General features: G+C 43.7%; 1 protein-coding gene across 6 annotated transcripts in view; it reads right to left on the bottom strand.

Annotated features, from left to right (window-relative positions):
- The window catches only part of FHOD3 (formin homology 2 domain containing 3), a 495,977-nt gene that overhangs the window by 15,748 nt on the left and 454,483 nt on the right, over positions 1–25,746 (bottom strand). For all 6 annotated transcript variants that reach the window (XM_082640045.1, XM_082640046.1, XM_082640047.1 and 3 more), the window contains 3 exons: positions 20,900–21,090; positions 15,039–15,231; positions 3,216–3,390 (listed from right to left, as the gene is read on the bottom strand). In XM_082640045.1, coding sequence (XP_082496171.1) covers positions 3,216–3,390; positions 15,039–15,231; positions 20,900–21,090 — 559 coding nt within the window. The remainder of the gene's footprint in view (positions 1–3,215; positions 3,391–15,038; positions 15,232–20,899; positions 21,091–25,746) is intronic.

Below are 25,746 nucleotides of genomic sequence, written 5' to 3'. Positions count from 1 at the left end.
AACTTCAAGACTGTAGGAGATTTCCTGCAGCCTTTCTGGCCCAGTCTCCCCCTCCCCACGCTGCCCCAGCACTTAGCAAATGTCTCATGGAGAAAACTGTCTGCATTTGAAGCTCCTCTAGCTCCAACCTCTTACGCCAGCTCACATGACCACTAGAAGTCCTGCTGGCTTCTCTTTACTATTAAAGTCACTCTGTGCATGGCAAGTCCAGTTCTCAGCCTGTGCCCAGACTTGGCAAATGCTCTTAGAGAGGTGCTCTCAGCTCACCTAGAATTCTAGTTTGTCTAGTCCTCTTCCCTTTCACAGTTCCCTGATGGATTTTGAGAGAAAGTCTTGTTCCCTGATGGGTTTTGAGAGAAAGCTTTTGTTATTTTATTAAAGTTTCTGGTTATGGCGGCAGGAGTGGTGGCTTGTTCCTCCCTACGACATGCCACCTGGAAGCAGAAGTCTCTGCATGTGCAGAGAAACTGAACAGCTTTCCTTTCTAATTCCTTTCATCAGTTAGTGAAAAGGAATCCATATTGTACAAACCCAGAAATATCTTTTTCTCTTTGCCCTTTCCAGTCAGGAAGGATTTTCTATTTTCTCTTTTAAAATTAGCACAGCATATTATGTTCCATTAGAGATACTGGATTCCATCTCCCAAGGTGGCTTTCATTGCACTACCCTTGCATCCACCAAGGGACAGTGGCTCAAGACTCCTGATGGCTGGGGTCACTGTGGCGCAGGTACTAATGCTGCCCTTGATCTCCTGGTGTCCACGGTTAGTCTAGCAGACAAAGCCTGCAAGAGCTGCTGAGGCACAGACAGACTCATGCATGGGATGTCCTAGGCCTTTTGGGAGACCAGTGATTCCCATCCCCATATCCCCCAACACTGCAAAGCTGCTTTATTTTTATCCCTGTTTTACACTTTGTCTAGACTGACAGTCACTACTGCTCAGCATTTAATGCTATAATTTTCTTCAACTTCTGACCTTCCCCACTTTCTTCTCTCCTCTTATATTCTGTGTTATTTACACACTCTCTCCTGTCACTTCTTGGTTTTTCTGAGGAATGGAGGCGTTTTATAGACAGCACTTGCCAAGAAGAGGGCACCTTTCTTTCCACATAGAAAACCAGACAGTCAGAATATCCCACACGAAGTGCTCAGGACTGTGGTTTGTCACAGCTGCGTCTGTCTGATGTTGGTCACCAAAAGGTTGCCTTTGCATTGCCAAATCGAATTTATTTTCTTTCCCTAATTCCACATCCAAAACTACTTAAAAGTCAGAGGGTTTGGAAAGACCAAATCCCAGAGAATCTAATCTGTGATTCTTTGATGTAATAATAATACCTGCATGTATTTGGGGTATAGTCTGGGAATCAAGACTGTAGTAGGAGGGAGGGATGACTTTTCTACTTATCATCTGTGTCTCAGTCAGGATAACACTGGGGAAGGGTGGGTGGAGGCGGCCCTTTTCCCGCCATAGTTGAAGCTGTATATCACAGAGTAAAAGCCCTGTTAAAGGTCCAACGTTAAGAAGAGGAGAAGGACCTAGATTCAGTGACACTGTGCTCACGTGAAATAAGAAAAACATTTGGTCATTTATAAAATAGCCTGAAGTGCAGCTCCACTTGGGAATCCCGCGTAAACCTTATGGACCTAGAACTCAGCCTGGAAGCCCCTTCAACCCTCCTCCTCTAGAGCAGCTTGTGGCCCTTGGTTCACAAGAAGCTACAAGAAACCATATGCACCACGTGACCCCCTTCCTGTCAAAGAAAACCTGGAACTGCCTTTGTTTTTTCTTTTATGTTAAAGTTGTTATTCCTATCATCATTTTTTAATACTTAACATAGTTGACAACAGCAAAATTAAAATTAAAAAAAAAAAAAGGCAGTCAGCAAAGCTAGATAGAAGTCACTGATGGGTCTTCTCAGGAGTTTCTCCAGATCACAGCCCTCTAGATCTTGGCTGCCTTTCTAACATCTTGTGAGCCTGGATGTTCGCTGGAGCCTAGCAAGGGCGTGATGGGCGCTGCACACACTCATTCGTTACTGAGGTTCTGTGACGTGTAAGGTAACCCACGATCCAGTTCACCCAGACTGAAGAGTTGTACTTATTTTCCCACTGTAATTAATACTTGAACCCCTTTTACACACTAAAGCATTCCAATTTGGGCAATAAATACATGGTTTCTTCTAGCTTGTGTGCTAAGCAAACACCAAGAGGACAAAGCTGGTCCTCCAGGAGTTCATCCTCTTTAGTTATAAAGTTTGTAAGTTCTTGAGACCTAAACTGGGGTCTCAGGAGTACGTGGCAAGGCAGAGAACGCGGAGGAGGTGGATTCTGGAGGTGAAAAGGGGACAGGCAGAGGAGAGGGGATGGGATGAGCAACGGCAGGGGCTCAGGCAGACACAGTGTGTGCAGAGTAGGGCACTGCCCACAATGTGGGGCTGAGTGAAAGCCAAGTGTGGGAGCCAGGAGGGGACCAGACCCCAGGGAACCTCAAACAACAGCATGAATTGCGTGGGCTGGATCCTGCAGGCAGCCAGGAAACTTAGGAAGGTTCATGTGGCATCAGACTAGACCAGGGAAATATGGGTAAACATTCTCAGATGCAAAGTGCATCTCAATTCTTAATTAAAACAAAAATCCCTTCCAGGTTATGAAACAAACCTGGAAACTCTTATCTGTCTTTACAATCTTGAAGTTTTAGTTTCCTCTCTGCCTCCGAGGATTTCAAAGGCAAAAAGGGATAGCGTTTTAATCCAAGGGCCATCAAACTTTTTCTGTACCCCGCCTGAGAGTAAAAACATTAGGTTCTATGGTCCCTGTAGTCTCTGTCGCAACCCCTCAACTCTGCCACCGCAGTGCAAAAGCACCTAGACAACACACACACAGAAGGAAGGGTGGCTGTGTTCCAATAAGACCTTATTTACAAGAATAAATGGCTGGCTCAATTTGGCCTGGGGGCTTTAACCCATGAGGATTCGTTCACAATACTAATTCCTCTTGTTCGAATTAATTTGTGCTTTTGGGAAGGGTTGCTTGTTTTTGAGATGAAGCTACTGAAGGTGGGTCACAAAGGTATGAGTGAAGGAAAGTGTGATGACGTCAGCACGGAGAACCCTGGGGAGTGGACGGCCCTGAGCGGCCACTTCCTGGGCACAGTAATCTGTACCCTGTGGCGGGGACTGACACCACGGGGTGGCTACCCTGGAAGAGGGCATTACCTCGGCTTGCTCGGCTGCGTGTGCGGACGCCCAGCACGGGGGTGGCATCCTCCAAGGCAGGGGACGAGGTTTTCAGCACAGCCTTCATGTTCTCGTGCTCGGCAGCATCCTCGGCATAGCTCAGGCCTTGTGGCTGGCTCGGCGGCGCCGGGGAACCGCTGGAGAACTTGCCAGACTGCAAGAGCAAGGGGGGTTAGGGCGTGAGGTGACTAAAAGCCAACTGAAGCTTAGAAAACCTTTAGTTGAGGAAAGCCTTCTCTTCTCTGTCTTTTGTTTACGTGCATTCTGCAGACAAGTTAGTGATGGCAGTCAATGAGGGGTCAATGAACTAATGACAAAGCATCTGCATATCCAGGAAGTTCTCTTATCAGAAAGAGAAGCCTTGGCCCCAGAAGGACCACACCCATCCCTCCAGGTAGTGGGTCTCCCAGCTCACTGCAGATCCCCTCAGTGGGAGCCAGCAAAGGGCAACAGACCTCAACTCTGGGAAAAATTCAGAAACCAGATCTGTTTCTAACACCACAGCCTTGATAGGAGCATTGAAATATGCTTGTTTATCAAATATAGTGAGATTTATTTATTAAAACGTAGTGCCAGAAAGCAGTTAGAAGTTTCTCATATATCACTTAAGATGCTAGAAGTTTAAAAGTGGGATTCAGTTACAGAATCATACAATGTTAGGAGTCGGGAAGGACTTTTGCAGAACTAGTCCCACCTCACTTTACAGAGAAGGAAACTGAGGCCGCCCAAGATTAAGTGACTTGCCAAAGGCCCCAAAAGGCTTTGATTCAGGGCCCAGATCAGAACATGGCACAGAAATTCATGCTGAAACTGAGTTTGGCAACAGTCACTACTTCTCCTTGTGTCAAAAATTTAGTTGTTTTCACAAGCATTACACTCACATGATGATATTCTCTAATTCTAGCTGAACAAAGACAGCATATATGTTTTACAAGAGGTATGCTAGAATATCGGGCTATATGCACACAATGCCAAACATCTGGATGAAAAATAAAAAGTCAGTTAGAATGTTTGCAAAGGGCAGCTCCAGAGACTTCTGGCTCCCTCTTTTTATCCAGTGTCTCAGCCCTGGTGCTAGAGCCTGGGACACATCCATGACTTGTACCATCTGCACAGCTCCTGCCTCATCCTTCAGGGCTGAGCAGCCCTGCCTTGGTCTCCGGTTCTGGCATCTGCACCAGGGTCAGGGGGAGGAGCTGCTGCCCATCCCACCCCTCTGTCCATTTGTCCAGCAGTAGGAAGAGATCTGCTGACCCTGCCACTTTTGACAGGGCCTGGAACTCAGGGACAGCTTGGAAAATGCAGTTACCTTTCAGTCCATCCCTGGCACACACATCATGATGAGGACCCGTGTAAGGGGGTTAGTGATCACATGGAAACCCAGCAGAAAACAGTCATGCAAGGTTTAAAGCACTGAACAGGGCTGACACTTCATGCTGCTTATGTCAGGTTAGATTCCACAGCACGCTTGCGAAGGTCACACGTGGCATTCTTTGTGTTTATAAACATCCTACCTCAACTTCATCTTCTTCATCAGTCTACTCGAGAGGAAAAGACAGGACAGGACAGGATGGGAAAGACAGAGGGGATTCTTAGAAGGCACAGAAGTCAGCAAAGATGAGATCATCTGACTGTCACATCAAATTCCAAATAAAGAATTCAGCCACCACAAGCAGGGTGCACCCTGTTGATTTGGGAGCTGTTGAGCCCTGCCTGAGAAGCCCTCCTGTCTGGACATTCTCTCCGAGAGCCCCAGGACCGGTCCTGACCAAAGTCAGGAGGGACTTGGAGCCCCAGGCCCGTCTCCTGAGGCTGCCTAGGAGGATGATAACCGGCTTACCTGGTCCCCTGACCATTACAGACCTCACTCTGTGCCCTGCCACTCAGCTGGCCATGCTCTGTGGAACCACGACCTGCCAGCAATCAGGACCTCAGCAAGTTTACCAGCTTCCCTCTGCCTGTTTCCATCCATCAGCTGTCATCCCCACCTCTCATCCCAAGTGCTGGACCTCTCCCTTCCCAGGCTGCTGGGTCTGGGTCCCCATGAATCCTTCTACAGACAGGCCAGACAGGACAAGTGGGAAAACTGCCGGGCAGAACAGGTCCTATTACACTTTCCTCAGAAACATGAAATTCAGTTCTTTTTAAAATCTTACCTGTCCTTCATGGAGGCTGTCTGAACTGACACGCCATTCTTTTAATTATCACCAGACAAACTGCTTTAAGTAACTAAATACAATATCCCTTTTCCAAAAATAAATTGAGGGTGAAAGTCATGTCAATTTCATAATTTTGAATCAAACACACCCTCAATTTAACTTGTGCTTCCACTGAGGTTACAAGCCAGGCCAGCAAATCAGGTACAGGTTTTTGAGAACTGACTAAACTTTTGGGAGCCGAAATGATAAAATGCTTCCAGTTCTGCACTGCCTCTAGGCAAATGGCCTTGTGACAAGAGATGACTTTTTTTTTTTAAACTTAGAGCTTTTTTTTTTGAATTTTTGAATTTTATTTATTTTTTTATACAGCAGGTTCTTATTAGTTATCCGTTTTATACATATTAGTGTATACATGTCAATCCCAATCTCGCAATTCATCCCACCACCACCACCACCCCCACCACTTTCCCCCTTTGGTGTCCATATGTTTGTTCTCTACATCTGTGTCTCTATTTCTGCCCCGCAAACCAGTTCATCTGTACCATTTTTCTAGGTTCCACATATATGCGTTAAAATAAGATATTTGTTTTTCACTCTCTAACTTACTTCACTCTGTATGACAGTCTCTAGATACATCCACGTCTCTACAAATGACCCAATTTTGTTCTTTTTTATGGCTGAGTAATATTCCATCGTATATATGTACCACATCTTTTTTTTTCTTATTTTTTATATTATTTTTTTATTGCAGTATAATTGCTTTACAATGGTGTGTTAGTTTCTGCTTTATAACAAAGTGAATCAGCTATACATATACATATATCTCCATATCTCTTCTCTCCTGCATCTCCCTCCCTCCCACCCTCGCTATCCCATGCCTCTGGGTGGTCACAAAGCACCGAGCTGATCTCCCTGTGCTCTGTGGCTGCTACCCACTAGCTATCGGTTTTATATTTGGAAGTGTATATGTCCATGCCACTCTCTCACGTTGTCCCAGCTTACCCTTCCCCCTCCCCGTATCCTCAAGTCCATTCTCTAGTAGGTCTGCATCTTGATTCCCATCCTGCCTCTAGGTTCTTCATGACCAATTTTTTTTTAGATTCCATATATATGTGTTAGCATACGGTATTTGTTTTTCTCTTTCTGACTTACTTCACACTGTATGACAGATTCTAGGTCCATCCACCTCACTACAAACACTTCAATATCATCTCTTTTTATGGCTGAGTAATATTCTATTGCATATATGTGCCACATGTTCTTTATCCATTCATCTGTCGATGGACAATTAGGATGCTTCCATGTCCTAGCTATTGGAAATAGAGCTGCAATGAACATTGTGGTACATGACTCTTCTTGAATTATGGTTTCTCAGGGTACCTGCCCAGTAGTAGGATTGGTGGGTCATATGGTAGTTCTATTTTTAGTTTTTTAAGGAACCTCCATAGTGGTTGTATCAATTTACATTCCCACCAACAGTGCAAGAGGGTTTCCTTTTCTCAACACCCGCTCCAGCATTTGTTGTTTGTACATTTTCTGAGATGCCCATTCTAACTGGTGTGAGGTGATATCTCACTGTAGTTTTCATTGCATTTCTCTAATAGTGATGTTGAGCAGGTTTTCAGGTACTTCTTGGCCATCTGTATGTCTTCTTTGGAGAAATGTCTATTTAGGTCTTCTGCCCACTTTTTCATTGGGTTGGTTTTTTAATATTGAGCTGCATGAGCTCTTTATATATTTTGCAGATTAATTATTTGTCCGTTGATTCGTTTGAAAATATTTTCTCCCATTCTGAGGGTTGTCTTTTTGTCTTTTTTTTTTTTTTTTGTGGTACGTGGGCCTCTCACTGTTGTGGCCTCTCCTGTTGGGGAGCACAGGCTCCGGATGCACAGGCTCAGTGGCCATGGCTCATGGGCCCAGCCGCTCCGTGGCATGTGGGATCTTCCTGGACTGGGGCACGAACCTGTGTCCCCTGCATCAGCAGGTGGACTCTCAACCACTGAGCCACCAGGGAAGCCCTTTTGTCTTGTTTGTACTTTCCTTTGCTTTGCAAAAGCTTTTACGTTTCATTAGGTCCCATTTGTTCATTTTTGTTTTTATTTCCATTACTCTAGGAGGTGGATCAAAAAAGATCTTGCTGTGATTTATGTCAAAGAGTGTTCTGCCTATGTTATTTCTCTAAGAGTCTTATAGTGTCCGGTCTTACATTTAGGTCTCTAATCCATTTTCAGTTTATTTTTGTGTATGGTGTTAGGGAGTGTTCTAATTTCATTCTTTTACATGTAGCTGTCCAGTTTTCCCAGCACCCCTTGTTGAAGAGACTGTCTTTTCTCCATTGTATATCCTTGCCTCCTTTGTCATAGATTAGTTGACTGTATGTGCGTGGGCTTATCTCTAGGCTTTCTATCCTGTTCCATTGAGCTATATTTCTGTTTTTGTGCCAGTACCATATTGTCTTGATTACTGTAGCTTTGTAGTATAGTCTGAAGTCAGGGAGTCTGATTCCTCCAGCTCCATTTCTTCCCTCCAGACTGCTTTGGCTCTTCTGGGTCTTTTGTGTCTCCATACAAATTTTAAGATGATTTGTTCTAGTTCCGTAAAAAATGCCATTGGTAATTTGATAGGGAACGCATTGAATCTCTAGATTGCTTTCGGTAGTATAGTCATATTCACAATATTGCTTCTTCTAATGCAAGAACATGGTATATCTCTCCATCTGTTTGTATCATCTTTAATTTCTTTCATCAGTGTCTTAAAGTTTTCTGCATACAGGTCTTTTGTCTCTCTAGGTAGGTTTATTCCAAGGTATTTTATTCTCTTTGTTGCAATGGTAAATAGGACTGTTCCCTTACTTTACCTTTCAGATTTTTCATCACTAGTGTATAGGAATGCAAGAGATTGCTGTGCATTAATTTTGTATCCTGCAACTTTACCAAATTCATTGATTAGCTCTAGTAGTTTTCTGGTAGCATCTTTAGGATTCTCTATGTGTAGTATCATGTCATCTGCAAACAGTGACAGTTTTACTTCTTTTCCAATTTGTATTCCTTTTATTTCTTTTTCTTCTCTGATTGCTGTGGCTAGGACTTCCAAAACTATGTTAAATAATAATGGTGAGAGTGGACATCCTTGTCTTGTTCCTGATCTTAGAGGAAATGCTTTCAGTTTTTCACCATTGGGAATGATCTTTGCTGTGGGTTTGTCATATATGGCCTTTATTATGTTGAAGTAGGTTCCCTCTATGCCCCCTTTCTGGAGAGTTTTTATCATAAATGGGTGTTGAAGTTTGTCAAAAGCTTTTTCTGCATCTATTGCGATGATCATATGGTTTTTATTCTTCAATTTGTTAATATGGTATATCACATTGATTGATTTGCGTATATTGAAGAATTCTTGCATCCCTGGGATAAATCCTACTTGATCATGGTGTATGATCCTTTTAATGTGTTGTTGGATTCTGTTTGCTAGTATTTTGTTGAGGATATCTGCACCTATATTCATCAGTGATATTGGTCTGTAATTTTGGTTTTTTGTAGTACCTTTGTCTGGTTCTGGTATCAGGGTGATGGTGGCCTCATAGAATGAGTTTGGGAGTGTTCCTTCCTCTGCAATATTTTGGAAGAGTTTGAGAAGGATGGGTGTTAGCTCTTCTCTAAATGTGTGGTAGAATTCACCTGTGAAGCCATCTGGTTCTGATGTTTGTTTGTTGGAAGATTTTTAATCAGAGTTTCAAATCCATTACTTGTGATTGGTCTGTTCATATTTTCTATTTTTTTCTGGTTCAGTCTTGGAAGGTTATACCTTTCTAAGAATTTGTCCATTTCTTCCAGGTTGTCCATTTTATTGGCATAGAGTTGCTTGTAGTAGTCTCTTAGGATGATTTGTATTTCTTTGGTGTCTCTTGTAACTTCTCCTTTTGCATTTCTAATTTAACTGATTTGAGTCCTCTCCCTCTTTTCTTGATGAGTCTGGCTAACGGTTTATCAATTTTGTTAATCTTCTCAAAGAACCAGCTTTTAGTTTTATTGATCTTTGCTACTGTTTTCTTTGTTTCTACATCATTTATTTCCACTCTGATCTTTATGATTTCTTTCCTTTACTAACTTTGGGTTTTGTTTGTTCTTCTTTCTCTAGATCCATTAGGTGTAAGGTTAGATTGTTTATTTGAGATTTTTCTTATTTCTTGAGGTAGGCTTGTATTGCTGTGAACTTCCCTCTTAGAACTGTTTTTGCTGCATCCCATAGGTTTTGGATCATCATGCTTTCATTGTCATTTGTCTCTAGGTATTTTTTTAAATTTTCCCTTTGATTTCTTCAGTGATCTCTTGGTTATTTAGTAATGTATTTTTAGCCTCCATGTGCTTGTGTTTTTTACATTTTTTTCCCTGTAATTGATTTCTGATCTCATAGCGTTGTGGTCAGAAAAGATGCTTGATATAATTTCAATTTTCTTAAATTTACCAAGGCTTGATCTGTGACCCAAGATGTTATCTATCCTGGAGAATGTTCCATGTGCACTTGAGAAGAAAGTGTAATCTACTGTTTTTGGATGGAATATCCTACAAATATCAATTAAATCTATCTGGTCTATTGTGTCATTTAAAGCTTGTGTTTACTTATGAATTTTCTGTTTGGATGCTATGTCCATTGCTGTAAGTGAGGTCTTAAAGTCCCCCACTATTATCATGTTACTGTCGATTTCCTCTTTTACAGCTGTTATCAGTTGCCTTATGTATTGAGGTGCTCCTATGTTGGGTGCATATATATTTATAATTGTTATATCTTCTTCTTGGATTGATCCCTTGATCATTATGTAGTGTCCTTCCTTGTCTCTTGTAACATTCTTTATTTTAAACTCTATTTTATCTGATATGAGTATTGCTACTCCAGCTTTCTTCTGATTTCCATTTGCATGGAGCATCCTTTTCCATCCCCTCACTTTCAGTCTGTATGTGTCCCTAGGTCTGAAGTGAGTCTCTTTTAGACAGCACATATATGGGTCTTGTTTTTGTATCCATTCAGTGAGCCTGTGTCTTTTGGTTGGAGCATTTAATCCATTCATGTTTAAGGTAATTATTGAAATGTATGTTCCTATTACCATTTTCTTAATTGTTATGGGTTTGTTTTTGTAAGTCCTTTTCTTCTCTTGTGTTTCCCACTTAGAGAAGTTCCTTTAGCATTTGTTGTAGAGCTGGTTTGGTGGTGCTGAATTCTCTTTGCTTTTGGTTGTGTGTAGAGCTTTTGATTTCTCCGTCAAATCTGAATGAGATCTTTGCTGGGTAGAGTAATCTCGGTTGTACGTTCTTCCCTTTCATCACTTTAAATATATCATGCCACTCCCTTCTGGCTTGTAGAGTTTCTGCTGAGAAATCAGCAGTTAACCTTGTGGGAGTTCTCTTGTATGTTATTTGTCATTTTTCCCTTGTTGCTTTCAGTAATTTTTCTTTGTCTTTAATTTTTGTCAATTTGATTACTATGTGTTTCAGCATGTTTCTCCTTGGGTTTATCCTGCCTGGGACTCTCTGTGCTTCCTGGACCTGGGTGGCTATTTCTTTTCCCATGTTAGGGAAGTTTATGACTATAATCTCTTCCAATATTTTCTTGGGTCTTTCTCTGTTTCTTCTCCTTCTGGGACCACTATAATGTGAATGTTGTTGCATTTAATGTTTTCCCAGAGGTCTCTTAGGCTTTCTTCATTTCTTTTCATTCTTCTTTCTTTATTCTGGTCTGTAAGAGTGAATTCCACCATTCTGTCTTCCAGGTCACTTATCCGTTCTTCTGCCTCAGTTATTCTGCTATTGATTCCTTCTAGTGTAGTTTTCATTTCAGTTATTGTATTGTTCATCTCTGTTTGTTTGTTCTTTAATTCTTCTAGGTCTCTGTTAAACATTTCTTACTCATTCTCAATCTTTGCCTCCATTCTTTTTCCAGGATCCTGGATCATCTTCACTATCAGTATTCTTAATTTTTTTTTGGAAGATTGCCTATCTTCACTTCACTTAGTTGCTTTTCTGGGGTTTTATCTTGTTCCTCCATCTGGTACATAGCCCTCTGTCTTTTCATCTTGTTTATCTTTCTGTGAATGTGGTTTTTGTTCCACAGGCTGCAGGATTGTAGTTCTTCTTGCTTCTGCTGTCTGCCCTCTGGTGGATGAGGCTATCTAAGAGGCTTGTGCAAGTTTCCTGATGGGAGGGAATGGTGGTGGGTAGAGCTGGGTGTTGCTCTGGTGGGCAGAGTTCAGTAAAACTTTAATCCACTTGACTGCTGATGGGTGGGGCTGGGTTCCCTCCGTGTTGGTTGTTTGGCCTGAGGCCACCCAACACTGGAGCCTACCAGGGCTCTGTGGTGGGGCTAATGGTGGACTCCAGGAGGGCTCACGCCAAGGAGCACTTCCCAAAACTTTTGCTGCCAGTGTCCGTGTCCTCACAGTGATCCACAGCCACCTCCACCTCTGCAGGAGACCCTCCAACACTAGCAGGTAAGTCTGGTTCAGTCTTCTATGGGGTCACTGCTCTTTTCCCTTGGTCCTGATGTGCACACTACTTTGTGTGTGCCTTCCAAGAGTGGAGTCTCTGTTTCCCCCAGTCCTGTCCAAGTCCTGCAATTAAATCCCTCTAGCTTTCAAAATCTGATTCTCTAGGAATTCCTCCTCCCATTGACGGACCCCCAGATTGGGAAGCCTGACGTGGGGCTCAGAACCTTCACTCCAGTGGACTTCTGTGGTATAAGTTTCTCCAGTTTGTGGGTCACCCACCAAGCAGTTATGGGCTTTGATTTTATTGTGATTGCGCCGCTCCTACCATCTCATTGTGGCTTCTCCTTTGTCTTTGGATGTGGGGTATCTTTATTTGTGCGTTCCAGTGTCTTCCTGTCAATGATTGTTCAGTAGTTAGTTGTGATTCTGGTGCTCTTGCAAGAGGGAGTGAGTGCACGTCCTTCTACTCTGCCATCTTCAACCTTAGAGCTTCTTTATTTCACCAGATGGCTGGCATTTTTTTTTTGGCAATTAGCACACATGCAAGGTGCTGCACATACAAATCTCTAGCCCTCTTGATATCCCCCAGTCATTGGCATTTCCTTTTCATAGAAAAGGAAGCTTGCATTGGGAGAGATTAAGTCTCACCCAGGATGACCACGGTCCTTGGCTGGGCTGTGGGAATCCTTGGATGGACAGCCTGCATTCTCACCACCCATCTGGGGTGTGATGATAGCAGAAAAGGCCACACTTACCTTGTGCTGCCTTGTCTGTGTTACCATTTTGCCTGGAACTAGCTTGGGCCACAAGGAACAAGGAATGACTTAGTTTCTCACTGAACCTTACATGGCAGGGCTCCTGGATTATAAGAAAGGAAGCCTTCTGCATATTCAGAAACAGAGAAAGAAGAGGAAAGACAGGCACACAAAAGCAGATGTGGGGCTACAAATGTAGGGTCTTCAGATTTTACCCAGACTTCTCTGTCTTATAAAATAATGTTTTTTCTAAAGTCATCTCTGTTTAATTGCAACCACTTCCACCATCATTATTCAGCATCTGTATTAAAAATGACTTACTACAATTTTCTCTAAAAATCACTTCCAGCTCTAATGCTCAGGGGCTCCATGATTCTCTATTGCCTGGTTTTGTTTTCAGTGGTCTAAGTTGTGCATATATGTTGTTTTCTAACCAGATCATGACACCTTTGGGGTACAAGCTTGTCTGTTATTGCACTCACATCTTCCTAGGTGCCCTGTGCCACTTGCTGGGCACACTATAGGCGCCTAATTGAGAGTTGGAAAAACTTGAAGCTAAGTACTTTGCTTCGGGTGACAGTGTCCTAATCTTCCAGCAGATGGCAATCTTTCTACATGAATGGTGCCACTTGGACCGCTAAAAACAGGGACTACCTTGAGGATGAACCCTAAAAAAGCCTGCACTGTCCAGACTTTAGTGAGAATTTAAGTATTTTTGAATCCAGTTCTAGAAACATTTACCCCTGTTTATAAATAGTAAGACTGAATATTTTCAGAGAAGGACAGAACTTAAAAATTAGTGGGATCTGTAAAAAATCTCAAGAATTTGGCAAGAAATTCTGGTGTGTTTTCATAACTATAAGCATATGCATATTGGTCTTGTATTTTTCACCCTCCAGTATGTTTCATTTCCACAAACATAAGCACTTCCCTTTTAAAACTTTTAAAAATAATACTTTGGAATGAAATGTGGCCTATAGTTTGCCCAAATGGATTCAGTTTGCTTCCTCAGTTGCTGTCCTCCAGGAAGCTAAAGATCCGATTGAACCCAGATTTCAGGAGAGGAGAGAGAAGACTCAGCTGATGGCACTGGCCTTCAGAACAGTCTGTAGAAAGGGTCCCTTCTGCAGAAAAGTGATCTGAGCACTCCCTAAGGGTCCAGAAAATTCCAAGGAAACAAGGGATCAAGGGTGGGGTGAATGGTGAGGGGATTAGTCCCTGGTTCTCCTTAGAAATGCCTTAAAATGGTAACAAAATTGTAATGCATCCAAGAAAGTTACACCCTCAGGAACGTGGATAGTAACCATATGTCTTCTGTTTCTCCTACAGTGTGAACACCCGTCTGGCACAGAAGGCAGCCTCAGTGAGTTCTTAAGTGATTTTATTCCTCCCCGAAGAAATCTGCCTGACTTGGGTTCGGCAGGTTTGCAACCCCGGGATGATGCCACTCCCTATGGCTTACTCCTTTGCCTATCCAATCCCTGGATCACCGAGAGGCAATGTGACGCTCAGATATTTATAAAGATGGGCTATGCTTCATAAAGGCACGTTAGAGAGGCATCTGCACTGTGTCTCTTTGTCTGTCTCTGGCATCCTCAAGCATTGCTTTGCCTTCCACTTACAAATCATCTCCCATATGATGTTTTCCCACTGCACCCGTGGTGTGGGTGGGCTCAGGGCTGAAGTAGAAGAGACGGGGGAAGAGCCCAGGAGCAGGGGAGGCATGCAAGTGTGCAGGGCCCCCCCAAGGGGCTATTGGGAACTCCTGCTGAATGAATTCACTGTCCTCTGGGCTCTCCTTCCACCCTGATACCCTCGAACTCAAGGGACTGCCAAGAGCCCATCAGATTATGTCTTTGAGCAACCACATCAATTATTTCTCCATTCGGATGCCTAGAATGGGTGGTCCATGTGTCAGCTGATTGGTTACATAGTATCATTGTGATTATTAAAATCCTGAATCAATTCCCAAATCAGTACATTTGTCTTCCTATTATAAGTGCCATTATCTTTTTTTTTTTTTTTTTTTTTGCGGTACACGGGCCTCTTGTATTTTTTCTTCTCCTCTTCCATTCTATCCACATTGCAAAGGTTGAAAATGGAATCAAGCATTTAAAGTCAACAGCATCATACAACACACCAAGTTAATTAATTGTGTGGTGGGTTAAAGTTCCTCCACCAGCCACGCATCCTTAATTTATATCTTAGTTCTATGTTTTTGTTTTCTTTTTTTGGCTGTGCTGCGCGGCATGCAGGATCTTAGTTCCCTGACCAGGGGTTGAACCTGCGCCCCCTGCAGTGGAAGCGTGGAGTCTTAACCACTGGACCGCCATGGAAGCCCCTGTAGAGAGGTTTATGGTTGATCGGACTTTCAGAATAAATGAAATAAAGAAACTGGTTTCATGAAACTTACATCAGTGATCATCTTCCCTCGGGTCTTATTTCTCTCTCTGTGGTTGGCCCGTTTCTGTTTCTGCTGCAAAACTCTTTCCCTGGTGGTGCGATACTCCAGTGCAAACTCACTGATGATCCTGCAGAACTTGTTTATGTTCACTTCCCGAATCGCATAAGGTGGGTGACCCATAAAGAGCAGAAAGGAGTGGAACCTGCAGCGAAGAAACAATGGTGGCAAGGGCTTCAGGTTTAAGGAACAAAAATCAGTTGCCTGAAAACTTTCAGTAAAAAACCAATCAGCCAAAGACACTGCTCTCATTCTTGGGGCTCTGAGGTTGAAGAATGAAAATGCAACCAGAAATCAAGTTCAATTCACTTTCTCACAGACAAAGGTGGTGGGATTTCAGGAGATTAATTACCTTTTCTCCGTGCTTATCTGTGTTTTAATGTCTTTTAAATCTGGGGCGTAAAACTTTTTTTTTGGATAAATTTATTTACTTATTTATTTTTGGCTATATTGGGTCTTCGTTACTGCGCACAGGCTTTCTCTAGTTGTAGTGAGTGCGGGCTACACTTCATTGCAGTGTGCAGGCTTCCCCTTGCAGTGGCTTCTCTTGTTGCGAAGCACAGGCTCTAGGTGCACGGGCTTCAGTATTTGTGGTTCGCAGGCTCTAGAGCACAGGCTCAGTAGTTGTGGCGCATGGGCTTAGTTGCTCTGTGACGTGTGGGATCTTCCTGGACCAGGGCTCGAACCCGTGTCCCCTGCATTCGCAGGCGTTTTCTTAACCACTGTGCCACCAGGGAAGTCCCAAAACTGGTGTGTAACACTTTTATAAGAAAAATGATAAAGTACTATTTTAAGAAAAATATTGCATAGTTTCTAGATCATATGAAAACTGAATAAGGGATAAGGAAATGTTGCTTAGCAGGTTTTTGGGAACCCACTTTAATGAATACGTGGAATTGACATGAACATATTTTGAATAACATGTTAATTTGTGATTTGTAAAAAGATGCTTAAAGTAAATATTTTGAAATATTTTCTTGCAATATTATATGCAATCTTAATTTAATTAGGACACACCAAACAAGCAGCCCTAAATCAATTTATTTCTGCTATTTAGTATATACATTAAAAATTACTGGATTCTATCTACTTAAAACTTTTGGAAAATAAATTAAATGAGCAAAGAAGTTCCCAATTTTTAGTTATTAAGGAAATGAGAAAGAAGATAGTAGGAGACAGAGGATAATTTTTATGTTGAATAAACAGTATTATATAACTGATACCACTAATTGTATAAAAAAACTTTTCTGATCACTCTTATTTGTACAGCTTGAATAGGGGTTTGGTTTATTTTTCAAATGAAGGACAGTGGCTTATTCCTTTTGTGAAAGATATTAAAGGAAAGCATATGACATGCATTTAAAGGGGGATAAAAAATGCTGTTTAAAACCAAAATTGCTAGCTAAAACTATAAAACTCAGAAGAAAACATAAAGTATAACTTTTCATGACTTTGGATTAGAAAATGATTTCTTAGATATGATACCAAAAGCATAAGCACCCAAGGAAAAAAAATAAACTGGACTTCATCAAAATTAAAAACTTTTGTGCTTCAAAGGATACTCTCAAGATTGAAAAGACAACCCAAACAATGGGAGAAAATATTTGCAAATCATATCTGATAAGGGGTTTGTATCCAGAATATATACATAAATCTTACTACTCAACACTAAAAAGACAAATAAAAATGGGCAAAAGATTTGAACAGACCTTTCCAAAAAGATTATTGGCAAATAGCTAATAAGTACATGAAAAGATGCTCAACACCATTAGTCACTAGGGGAATGCAAATCAAAACCACATTCAGACACCACTTCACAATCACTACAATGGCTGTAGTAAAAAAAGACACAATAACAAGTGTTGGTGAGGATGTAGAGAAACTGAAGCCCTCACACAGTACTGGTGGGAACACAAAATGGTTCAGCTGTGGTTGAAAAGATACAGTTCTAAAGAGTTAAACACAGAGTTAACCTATGACCTAGCAATTTCATTCCTATACATATACTCAAAAGAAATGAAACTATGTGTCCACACAAAACCTACACAAATTCCATGGCAGCATTATTCACAATAGCCAAAAAGTGGAAATGACCCACATGTCCATCAACAGATGAATAAACAATATGTGGTGTATCTGCACAAAACTGGCACCGCCACCTCTCTGACCTCATTGCCTAGGACGCCAGACACACTTGACTCCTGGTGATTCCTTGAACAAGCCCACCTCAGGGCCTCAGGCCCCCAGTGTGGTGTGTAGGGGACCCTCGGGGGACACAGCTGAGCTGAGAGCCTGCAGGGACTCTAAGGAGGGGCAGGGTGGCCACTCCACTGGGAGGACCACAGGCCCTAACAAGACATCCAGTGCTAGCTCTTCCCTACGCCCAGAACATTCTTGCCACAGACAGCTGCCTGGATGGCTCTCTTACCCCACAAGTCTCTGCAAATATCACCTCCTCAGAGAAGCCTCCCCTAACCGCCCTACAGAAGACAGCATGTCTTATCACTCCCTATCCCATTTACACTCTTTTCTTCCTGGCTCATATTACTACCTGACATTATATACTGGAGATATGGCATGATATTATATATATATTAGGATAGGACAGTGTAATATACACATGTATTGCCACTCATCACTACTCAAGATCTGTGTGTAAGAGGAATCAAAGGAGGATCAATCAGCCCACGGCTGGGTCCTCTTTTATACACAAGTACTACGCAAGATTCCTTATCATCTGCTTTCCAGAATATTGTTTTTATCTAGAGGGGATCCAATCTTAAAATATAAGTTGGAGATATGATTCAAGTAAGTCCCCTACACACAAACCTTCAAGTTGCTAACTTTCAAAGATGCGAACATGCGTGCCAGCCCCTGTATGCAGGCTGTTGTACCGTACTATTGTACTTTTCAAGGTACTGTACTGTAGGATTAAAAGTGTTTTCTTTGTTTTTTGTGTTTTTTTTAATGTATGTATTATTTGTGTGAAAAGTATTATAAGCCTATTACGGTACAGTACTATACAGCCTATTGTGTTAGTTAGGTACCCAGGCTAACTTTGTTGGACTTAACGAACAAACTGGACTTAGGAATGCACATTCGGAACGGAACTCATTTGTATGTAGGGGACTTACTGTATATATTTTGTAAACAGGGGAGTAATAAGCAGCAAGTAAAATTCACACCTGAAAAAAGACTCAGATGTACCTTTGAGAGGAAAGAAACTGTGGCATTCCTTCAGAAGAATAAAGTGGGTATGCCTTTAAGGGAGTAAAACATTTAAGGGATTTTTGTTAGTTGAGTCTGTAACTTTAATAACACATGACAAGAAGGTCTTATGGTTATGGAGGGGCTGGTTCCCCTCATCAGTGTCGTGAGCCACAAGCCAAACATCTGTGATATGTTCCACCTTCCGCCCTTTTCCTCATGTGTGTCCCTGAGTAGGGTGTCTGGCCCGGAGGGGTGGATTTGGGAGCACCGGGAAGCCAGTGTGGGTGTTCGCTTGTTTTCCGCCTGTCTGTCCCCGAGGAATGCTAGGCCCTTGCTGTAGTTCTCCGTGCCTCCCAGGAAGGCATTTCTCCCCATCTCACCTGGTCCCCTCTGCAGTGCCTGCCACGGTGTAACTGCAGCTCAGTGACTCCATGGGAATTGGCAAGTCAGTTTGTACATCCACAGAGTGGGACTGGCTGTCACTGCAGCAACGCAAAAGGGCAGGTTAATCTGCAGGTTTGGACATCCAGAACAAGATGTTCTTAGCCAGGCAACAGTTTGAAAGTCAGGTTTTGCCTAAAGAGAATTGTCTAAGTTCTTTTTTCTGCTCCTTTATTAAAAGGGGTCACTGGAGTCACTAAGGTGGGGGGGGGGGGCGTCAGACAGGAAAGGGAGCTGGAAGCACCTGCCCCGTTAGCTCCATGATAGAGGGGAGCAAAGAAGGTGGGCGGCCAGATGGGTGTCCAATAATGAGCACCAGGGATCCAGGTCACACAAGAGCAACCAGCATCTGGGCAACCAGCTTACCAGGGAGAAAAGGACAATCAGAGCAAACACCATATGCATAACATACATATTCACACATGCCATACACACACACACACACACACACACACACACACTAGCTTAAGGAACAGATATATCACCAAGCTGAGTCTTAAACTGTCTGGGATAAGATGGTTACTGTGACCAGGCATAATAGCTTTACAAGACTTTCATAAAACTGCTCCAGTTTCCTGCCATTCCAAATGGAAACTATTTGTTTATTTGAGTAGTTTTAAGTTGGAAATTGCTTGTATCATACAAAGCCTGGAGGGCCAAAGCAGCTTATACTCTCTGCCTCCCCTTTTTAGCCATGTTGAAAGCAGGGTGTACTTTGCTTGTAGTAAGAAATTTGACAAAATCTCTGATAAGATCCTCTTACCCAGAAGGCAGCTGTGAGGTCCAGATGAAGTACAGGGAGGGGGATTTACAGTTGAACAACTAAATTCCAAAAGTACTGAGTAATGGTTACTTGTCAACCTGAAAGGAAGATTCTGTTCCTTATTCCTATCCAGTCTAACATTTAAAGACTACCCTCACCACCCCCTGCCCAGAAAAGTCTGGATCAAGATCCAGGAGGTATGATCACCCAAATAGCATGTGACACAGGCTGAGAGAGGGCTCACAGGCAGACAAGAGAATGAGGTTTTTTAAAAGTTCTGTATGGGTTCAAGAAAGGTGAAGGAAGGAAGGAAAGACAGAGTACGGAGCGGGGGAAGAGAAAAAATAATAATAAAAAATGTGAAATGTACAGGGATAAATGAAAATACCACACATTTGTTTAAAAATAATAATAAAGTACTCGAGCACAAGAGTGGGAGTGGGCTTGAAGAGCAGTTCTCTGGGGAAAGCCTGTGGTTTAGATGACCCCAAGGGAGGGCTCCCTTAACAGAATTGCAAGGAGGCCTGTTTCAGAGGGTCTGTTATCAGAGCACCTGCTCCAGGGGAACCCCAGCCTGTAGGCCTGACCATTTGCTCACCAAGGTGCAAGGCCCAGCACACAGCACGCAGACCCAGAGGCCAGGGTGAGGGACCTGCAACCATGTTCTGTGACAAGACAAAGGAGAAGGAAGTGGGGGATGCCTAGTAGGAAATGGCTTGACCTGGGGAGTTGGAAGACCTAGTCCTGGTGCTGCCACCACTTACAAGGGAGACGGCCCTGGACAGCCGTGGAGCTGCCCCAGACCCCGGCCAGCCTCCCTGTAGTCAGGCAAGGCCTGACACATCACTGCTGTGTTTCCCAGGGTCCTCATGGATCCTGGGACTTGAAGGAAGGCTGACCCAGAGGATGGACCCATGGTGGGACCCAGGCTGTCTCTCGGAGGGCTGCAGCACAGAGCAGCCGTCCAAGAATCGATGAAAGGTCTCAGAAGGCAGGCTGTGCCTGATAAGAGGAAGGAACCTTCCTAACAAGTCAAGCTGCCTTCCAAGGATGTGTACTTTCTGTAGGCAGAACTGTTCAGGCAGATGCAAAGATGCAGGGGCCGACTTGCCAGAGATCTTACAGATGCAATTCCTGATCGAGTACGAGTTTTGGATGACAGCGTCTCTGAGATTCCTTCCCATCTCAAGATTCAACGGCATCGTATTATTGGTGTGTGTGTGTGTGTTTGAGAAAAATCAAGTACTCATGGAACAAAAAAGTCCATCAAAGGTGTACTTGCTATGTACCAAGAATTTACAGGACGATGTTAGTAAATTTAACCTTCAGATCTTGGTTTGCAGAATACCTTCAACGTGCCGTTTTACTGATGTTTGCATAAGCTCCTCAATCCACTCACCTGTTAATTATTCTTCTATGGACAATCTTTAAAATTATAATTCTCTCTGCACAGTCTTTTAGGAACTCTGACATTCGTTGTTTTAAAACTGGTTTCATTTCATGTTTTGCAATTGCCTTGAGGTGATCCCATGAAGCTTTGCATCGTCTCTCCATCTGACATAAATTATCCTGAAGTTGATCAAAGTCAACCTGAAAATCAGAGAGAGAACATTACAAATGCAATGAAATAACGGACATCAACCTGACCCAGGAAACCGAACTGCCTCTGGGAAGAAACAAACATCAAAACCTAATTTACATCTTGAAATACAAACATATTTATGGCCTAAAGATTATCCACATGTCTTGACATCAAATTATTTAGTGATAAAACTTCTCTAAATGAGCTCCACACAAGTGTCACCTTTTTTTTTGCCGTATTTGGAAATAAATCTTAAGAAAGTCTTTGGGAACTGTAAATTAAAACATGATATGAAGGAATCTAGTACAAGATGAACTGAGCAGATGTCTCATAAAATTTTTCAGAGCTCTCTTTTTCTTTAGATATTTCACTTGAGGTTGGAGGAATGCACCATAGTCCTACATGGATAGCCTTGATATGCTGGGGCCAGTTAAGGGGCAGCCAGAGCTTCTCTTCACCATGATCATTTTTACATTGTGTGACAAATTACTTTATTTATCCATTCATTCCCTCATTCAAACAACACTCAGGGAAACACTAGTGCATGCCAGTCCCCCTCCCAGGTATGAAGAAGACAAAGATCAATGCGGAAAGAGACCAACTTGCTATTCCCAAGGAGGCTCATAGTACAGACAGGTGGTCACCGAGCACTGAGGATGTACAGAACCCACCAGGCCTCTGTGTCTGGGTGAGTATCGGGGTGTGTGGTCCATCCCATCTGCCAGCAGATGCAAACCACATGTGCAAAGAACAGATGTGACAGAACATTCACTTTGCTCTTCCGGGAAGTGGGACCAATTTGGATTGACTAAAGTGGACTGAGATGAAGCTTTCTAAAAGAATGCTTTGATAGAATTTCTAGACTAAAAATTATGGGAATCAGAGAGTTAGCCATGAAATAATACCCTTGAGGGTATTTAATGGAGGGAGATGTGAGATAGGGGAAAGAAACTGAAAAGACTAGGAGGGGAGGAAGAAATAGATAAACTGGTGAGCTGAAGGGAGGGGACTGAGGTGGATGGAGAGTGAGAGATGGTGGGAAAGGGCGAGAGCCCGGCAAACAAAGGTCAGGAGGAGAAAGAGAAGGTGGGGAGAGGTAAGCCGCCATCACTCAGAGGCTGTGACTGTGGTCACCAGAGCAAGGTTTGGAGGCGAGTGCCCAAGGGGACTGGCTGGAGTGACCTCAGACCTCCAGCCCCACCCTGAGAAAGACAATGGAGGAGGCCAAGTCAACAAAAGTTGAATCTGTGAGAAGATCTGTCACCAGACAGGATGAAGGTATGCTGAGCATAGGAGATGCCCAAGGGGCCAGGCAAGACTTCACACGTCCTGGATTTCTTGGGTACTATGGTACCAAAATCAGAAGGCAAGTTTAGGCAGAGGCTGGGGATTCAGGTAAGCGGTGAGCACTGTAGAACTGTGAGAAAAATAATTTGCCTGAAAACAAAGGAACTCTGGATCCAGATTAGAAAAGCTCCATTTTCCTATGATACAATGGAGCTGAGAAAAAAATCTGGCATCTACCTGAAAGAAAAAGGAATGCAGGTTTCGAAAAGAAGGACTGAATATTTCAAAGGATAAGTCTAGAAAGGGTTCCAGATGGTCTGGGATTGACACATAATATCTAAGAGGTCTAGGAGGTTTGATGCCAATTGTAACAGGTCTAATCATAGCTTTGCCATCTGTCCTCATTTGCATCTAGCAGCAACCTTGATCCACAATATCTGTAATAACTTTAATAAGTGTAGTAACTTCAGTTCAGCTCAGAATGTACTGAGCAGCTTGGTACAGTCTAACCAGGTGACGCCTGTCCAGCACTGCAGCGGACACAGAGTGGTCGGGCAGATACCACGTTAGAGATGGTTTTCAGGGAAGAGAATCCACTGTGAGCCTTTAAAGGTAGTGGCAGAAAAAAGTGACCTCACTGCCAATGGAAACCAGGCGGAGAGCCTTTGACCAAAAGGTGTTTGAGGGTGGAGCTTAATGTAGCATCTTTTGAGGAGAGCTAGAAGGCTGCCTCAGCTGGCTGCCTCCTGGGGCTGACGAAACCACCATGATCTGAGTCTTCACAGTTACTTCATGGCCTCAGATTCTGTAACTGGCCCCACTTCATGGGGGAGAAACTGTTGCACAGAAAGGTTAAGGAACTTGTGAGAGGCCACACAGCTGGTTCGTGGTAGAGCTGGGATTTGAACCCACATCTCTCTGGCTCCAGAGTCTAAGTTCTCAACCGTCATGCCTTAAGCCTAGGTTTGTCCCTAAGAAATTCCACCCCAGGGAGAGAGCTGGCCTGGCCTTCTGTTGTGAGAAGGAAGTCCTCACCAGGAAGCCCTCTCCTGAGGACTGCTCCACATGGGCCACCTTCCGTGTGTAGGAGGACATGGAGCTGTGCTGTGAGGTAGTCAAGTCTTATCAAGTTAGTCTGGGGTGGAGCGGGCCAACTCAGGGACAAGAGCCGGGGCTGCAGAAGGGATGGGGTAGGGAAAACACACAGTATGAGTAGTCTGGTGCTTTAACAGCAAATTCTTTGACACTCAGCCCTTCAGAATGTAAAGCCTAAACTCCTTCCCTTTGAATGGGAGCCAGCTTTCGTGACCTGGTTCTAACGAATAGAATGTAAACGCTAGGTCGTAAATGGGGAAGAGCTTCTGCTTGGAGCTCTTGTGTGCTCCGTCTCAGACCACATATTTGGGGAAAGGCCATCTGCGAAGTCATGAGGACATTCAAGGAGCCCTGGGAGAGTCCGACATGGGAAGGAACTGAGTCCTCTCTCTAAGAGCTAACAGATGAGTGAGCCACCACGGGAAAAACTTCCCGGCCCCAGTCGAGCCTTCGATGACCGCAGCCTCAGTTGACGTGTGGACTGAACCCCAGGAGAGAACCTGAGACAGAACCACTCATGAAATAATGTTTCCTATGGCCAAAATTCATATGTTGAAGTCCCAACTCCCAGTAACTCAGAATGTGACCTAATCAGGAAATAGGGTCATTATAGATGTAATTAATTAAGTTAGGATGAGGTTGCAATGGAGTAGGGTGGATCCCAATCCAATATGATTGGTATCCTTATAAGAAGGGGAAATCTGGACATAGACACAGAAGGAGAACACCATGTGAAGATGAAGGCAGAGATTGGGGTTATTTCCAGCAAACCACCAGAAGCCAGGAGAGAGACATGGCACAGATTTCTCTCTCAAGAGAAACTGACCGGGCCAACACCTTGATCTCAGACTTCTGGCCTCCAGAACTGTGGAACAAATTATTTCTGTTTTTCTAAACTACCTAGTTTGTGATACTTTGTTACAACAACCTTAGGAAACTAATACATTATCCTGAGCCACTAGGTTTTGGAGTGGTTTGTCACACAGCTGTAGATAACTAATACATGCAGGTAAAAATGTAAGGAAGAAGAGCCTGCATGGTTACCTGCCTCCACTCCTGAAGCCATGGGGTCAAGTCAGTGATCACACTTCATTGTCGCTCTCTGAAAGCTAACGTGACTTGTCAGCACTCTGCACAAGCCTGTGAGTCCCCCCCCCACCCTGCCCCTCTAGGAGCAGCCAGAGCTATGCCCACCTCCACTCATTTCCACCAGCCCCTGGTGGGACAGTTTTCTTCCAGATGCCAGAGTAGCCTGCTCTTCCGGGGTTGCAGTGATGACACCCAAAGTGACGCACCAGGGGACTAAATGAATGCAGCTGGGGCTGGGGGTCCTTGAAGCTGATTTTGTACCTGTCTACACATAAGAGCCCCTCAAAGCCCCCCAGAACTTTGGGAGTAAAGGCTAAGAAGTGGTGGTAGATGCCCTCTTGGCGTCCTGTTGTAAGTCACATGGACCTGGGTCAATAGTCAACCTTCGTAATTGCCGAGGTTAATGGCGAGAAGCTACCTGCAGTTCTGGCTTGTGCAGCCAGTCTTTAGGCAAGGAAAGGCCTGATACTGAGGGGGCCCAGGGCAGTCACTGGGGGCCAGCCTGGTGTCAGGGCCCCTAGGCCAGGGTGACTTTCATCAAAAGCAGGCTCCACCCAGCAGAAGGCCCTGGAAAGAACAAAGGGCTACTGATTTGTAAAAAGGGAACTGATTTGTTCTGGAAACAGGACCAAATGAAGGGGATCCAGAAGCCCTGTCTCAAGAATTACAGGCAGACTCTATCTCAAGAATTATTACTAATAAACTGTCTTCTGAGAAGGTGCTCATGGGGCACCTAGAAGACCCCCGTTGGGACACTCAGAAGGGCTTTTGGAACACTGAAGTAATATTTCTAAAGACTTCAGAACAGTGCCTGGCACAGAGTACATACAGAGAGAGCGCCTGTGAAACAGAAAAGTCTGTCCACTCTCAGAGCTGCAGGATCACTGGCCTTGCCTGTTTCTGCCTCAAGGTAGGGCCACCGTCAGGCTGGCTCAGGGCGCCCAGCTCAGTGGACCTGGCTGGCCTGAGACAGGTGAAGGAGGGTCCCAGGCCCCAGGTCCCCACAAGCCAACTCTGTGGGAGAAGGCAGAGAGAGGGAAAGCTCCTTGAAGGGGAACCTAGCAAAGCCCTTTCCCCCCTCTGCCCACCACAGTCTCTCCTATGTTCATCGCTAGATTCCAACGTGTCTCAGAGCTAAACGTTCTGCTTTCAGCTCCCCAGCCGGGTTGTATTTCTAGGAGTTTCTTCCACAC

The sequence above is a fragment of the Mesoplodon mirus genome (genome assembly GCF_964341445.2).
Source record: "Mesoplodon mirus genome assembly, chromosome: 13".
Taxonomy (NCBI): domain Eukaryota; kingdom Metazoa; phylum Chordata; class Mammalia; order Artiodactyla; family Ziphiidae; genus Mesoplodon; species Mesoplodon mirus.
The sequence above is the reverse complement of the archived record's forward strand: the minus strand, read 5'-3'. Positions and strand labels throughout refer to the sequence as shown.